Source organism: Austrofundulus limnaeus, unplaced genomic scaffold (genome assembly GCF_001266775.1).
Source record: "Austrofundulus limnaeus strain Quisiro unplaced genomic scaffold, Austrofundulus_limnaeus-1.0 Scaffold71, whole genome shotgun sequence".
Taxonomy (NCBI): Eukaryota; Metazoa; Chordata; class Actinopteri; order Cyprinodontiformes; family Rivulidae; genus Austrofundulus; species Austrofundulus limnaeus.
Genome location: NW_013952473.1, coordinates 310,054 through 314,051, shown reverse-complemented (window position 1 = coordinate 314,051; position 3,998 = coordinate 310,054). Strand labels below are relative to the sequence as shown.

The window sequence follows — 3,998 nt, the reverse complement described above, 5'->3', positions numbered from 1 at the left end:
GCTTTATTTTCATTTGTACTTTATCAAATTTATTTTAAATTTTCTTTTGTATTTGAAACATTTTAACATTTTTAATTTATTTATTTTATGCCCACAATTTTATTTATTGAATTGTCTGTTTTTGTTATGTAAAAACATATATATTTGTGTGTTGACAAGCCTGAATGGTCTGTTGACTGATCTTTGTATTTGTTCAAACAATTGTTATGGGCAGGTTACAATATAAATAATCGTCATATTCACGTCTTGTGATTATTTGACAGGAGTTTTAAGTGTTTTTAATTTAGTTATAATGTAAATACAATACAAATTAAACCAAGATTTAGAATAATTATCATTTTGATCCACATGGTAATGTCTGACGGGGCCTCATGTCGCTTTATGTTCAATAAATTGGGCCCCGAGGTCAAAAAGGTTAAGAACCCCTGAACTATATTCAACTGATCACAGCTGGTAGATGCACAAAACCTGAAGTGAAACAGCAGRAGTGAGTCCAAACTGGTGTATTATTAATAAAACAAGTTACAAAAGAGATTTGTTATGTATGGCTTGTTTATGTTTAATCGTTGTCTAACTACAACTTGAAGAATTCGAAACACTAACACCTGTTGCGAACATGCTTTTATGTAAACAGACACATCATTATGTCCATAAATGCCTTGTTAAACTAGATTTCTAGCCCATAGGTTTTTGGAGTGTGCCTCTAAAGAAATACTTGTTTTAGCTCTACCCTTTTTGACCTCTTTTAACCTCAGACAAACTGGGATACCACTACTGTTTAGGCTGAAAGCAGAAAGGTTAGACAGACGGGGTGAGTTGTGAATTAACCTTCGTCTCTCACAAACAAACCTCTCCGGTTTCAGGAAGCGAGAGTTTCCAGCTGGCCCAGTTGCTGGAGATGTGGAAGGAGAAGAACGCCGACCACGGCTCCCGACTCATCGTGGTCCTGGACACGGAGCACTCGCTCCCGTGGGTCAAGGAAGTGCGCAAGGCGGACTGTGTCTACGCGGCRGTGCAGGGGGCCGAGCTGTCGGCCTCCAGGCTGGACCCGGAGGCCGGAGGCGGCCCCATGCTCGGCGACTTCACCTCCGAGTGGGTGGAGTTTAACTGCAATCCCAACAGCAACACCCAGTGGTCCGACAAGGGAAGGACAGTGACGGCTGCGTACGGCGTGTCGAAAAGGTGGAGCGACTACACCCTTCACCTTCCGACAGGAAGTGACGTGGCCAATCACTGGAAGACCCACTTTCCTAAAGCTACCTATCCTTTAGTTTACCTGTCCAACTGGTGCTGTGGCCTCAACCTGTTCTGGTTGTGTAGCGTCTTCTTGCGCTGCTTCAGGAGGTGTAAACTAGCTTGGTTTCCTCCAGCTGTACTGGACACCGGGCTGGGTATTAAACTAGTACACTCATAGGTAGCTACATTTATCTGGGTACAAAGGGTTTATATAAACTTTATATACTTCTAATCTGTTTAAACATGAAGAATTTCTTATCATTTAATTAATTTAAGATGAACCCTCTGTCTTTGTTTTGTTTTATTAGTGATAAACTTAAGTTCTGATTTGATAATAAGTTGCTGTCAGTCAAAGATTATTCACAGTTAGTRGCAGTGGGTTATGTTTTTTAACAACTACTAATGTTTCTAACCTTATTTCCTCCATTTTTTTGTTTGTCAAACCAAATGAAAAACTTAGGAAAAGTTGTACATGTGCCATTATTTATAACATATTGCCTTAAACAGTTTGGTTCGCTGCATATTTTCATCATCTTTTTTTGTTTATATATTTAAGCCTGACAAATCTTTCTACAACGTGTTAAACTGGTTTGGTGTAATGGATCTTGTCATTTTTCGGGTTTTTACATAAACTTTGCAACACCCAGTTGCTCCAGCTGGATTGTGCTTAATTCTGTTCGCTTATCGTAAATCAAACCAAAAATAATAAAAAAAAAGAATCAGTTCTATAAAAATCCAATTCTGTTGGGTTTTCTAAGTAACACATCATCAAAACTTTGTTTCGGTGTTATGAATGTAAGAACTTATTTTGGTTTATTGTTTTTGAAATATTTTACATGTATTTCTGCATCTCAGTGCTGCCTTTAAAAAGTGTTTCACTCTGTTTTCAACGTAAAGCAGAGCAAAGATTTAATGATAAACAGATTAAACAACACTGTGGGTTTGATTCATCGTGCCCCCCTGCTTCATAATGCTAATGATACAAGCAAAAACRTTGCTCCACCTTTAACAGCAGGCAGTAGCAAGTTGACGCATRTTAGCGACAAGTAAAAGTAGCATTTAGCTCTTCTTGCTGTAGCATGCAAGCTAAAGTTAAAGGCTAAGGTCAGGGGTTCATGTATACAGCCAGTATCAATTATAGGAATATTAGATTATGAGCTGGATTCATCTCCTAAACTGGATTAGGTAATAAACCAGTTAGCACCTTCTAAAGCTTATGTGGATAAGCTGAGTCAGACCCTACTCCCAGCACACGTATCGGCACAGAAGCATGAGTTAATGCAGGGTTGTTTTTTTTTGTTCCTGTGTGGTTTAAGCTGGGAGTCCCAAATATGTTGAACAGGTTCGTCGTTGATTGTAAACTATGTTGAGATTTAAAAAAAAAAATCTAACATGGATTCTCACTCACTCTCAGCAATTCAAATGGCAACTATTACTGAAACATCGCAAGAGCTTAACAATAAAAATCAAATGCTTTGGGGCTAATCATTGTGATTGTAAACAAACTTAGTGCAAGTTATTCTGGGAATCATTAAGCACCTTCAACACTTAATATTAGTTTTTAAATGAATGAATATTGGAGGAGGAGCCCACATCACTGAGATTAGTTTTAATTGGTTGACATTCATGTCTGTTAACTACTGCTCAATTGTTATTGGTTAGTTCATTGATTGGGGGCGGGGCTTTATTGAAATACACGACCGCGGAAAGGTGAAGGTAACGCTTTCTGGACCAAATGTCCACTGGAATAACAAGTGCTGTTTGTTTGAAGGAAGTATTGGAATGGGRAKCTAGTAAAGGTGGGCGGAAATATTTTATGTATTATATGAAGGTAACRGGTCTAYATAAGAGGAAATAAGTAGTAAGAGCTAGCTCCAGTAGATGGCGGTAATACACCAAATGGATGTCAACTGCCGTTAAACCTCACAGAAGAAGAAGGTAACGCTGATTTAAACAAATAAACAACACAAACTGATTTTAAAAAAATCCAATCTGTCAGCAATGATAGGCTACAGCAGGACTCTTGTTTTTAGCCACTCCAGGTCAGGACCAGTTAGCATCGCTGCTAACGCGGGAGGAACCGGAGACTTGTCCTGGAGCTGCCTGTCAAAGTAGCAAATATAAAACTAAATAAAGTAAGTTTTGTCTCGTGCTTCAACTTTAAACATGAGCCTGGAAGCGGTGAGTACATCCTCAGAAACACCTGGATCTGTGCTGATTAGCTTCACTTCCGGCGGTGTCAGGTGCTTTTGTGACCGGAAATACGTCACCGAGGCTTTTATTCGGCTAATCAGTAATAAGAATCAAGGCAGAACAGTRAAAGGTTTACAGACCTGCTGAAACAGTTTGGTGGTGGTTCAGTTTTTGGAAGACAGAGCTGGTTGAGGCTCTAGTTTTTATATATATTGATATGGCTGTTTTCAAGTATTAGTATATTTATATAGTTTAAAAATATAATGTCATCTAATCAGTGATGCGCAGTAAGTTGTGATACAGTTGACTTAAGGTCCTGGATTTCTGTTTGCTTCAGATGTTTGACCATTTTAAAGTCAGTACCTTTTGTAAAAGAGCCCAGAGAGACCCCACTAATGCATGGAGAGAACATGCAAACTCTACCCAGAAAGGTCCCTGTGCCGGGATTTGATCCGGCAACCATCTTCTAGAGCAGGGGTGGGCAATCCTGGTGCTCGAGGGCCGCAGCCCTGCAGGTTTGATGTTTTTCCTGCTCCAACACACCTGATTCAGACATTAAATTACCTCTT

At 39.3% G+C, this 3,998-nt stretch overlaps 1 protein-coding gene across 3 annotated transcripts in view; it reads left to right on the top strand.

Moving 5' to 3' along the window:
• tmem168a (transmembrane protein 168a) overlaps nt 1–2,186 on the top strand; it is a 37,640-nt gene extending 35,454 nt beyond the window's left edge. For all 3 annotated transcript variants that reach the window (XM_014010609.1, XM_014010608.1, XM_014010610.1), the window contains exon 6: nt 864–2,186. In XM_014010609.1, the coding sequence (XP_013866063.1) occupies nt 864–1,414 (551 nt within the window). In that variant the 3' untranslated portion in view covers nt 1,415–2,186. The remainder of the gene's footprint in view (nt 1–863) is intronic.
• Nucleotides 2,187–3,998: the final 1,812 nt, after the last annotated feature.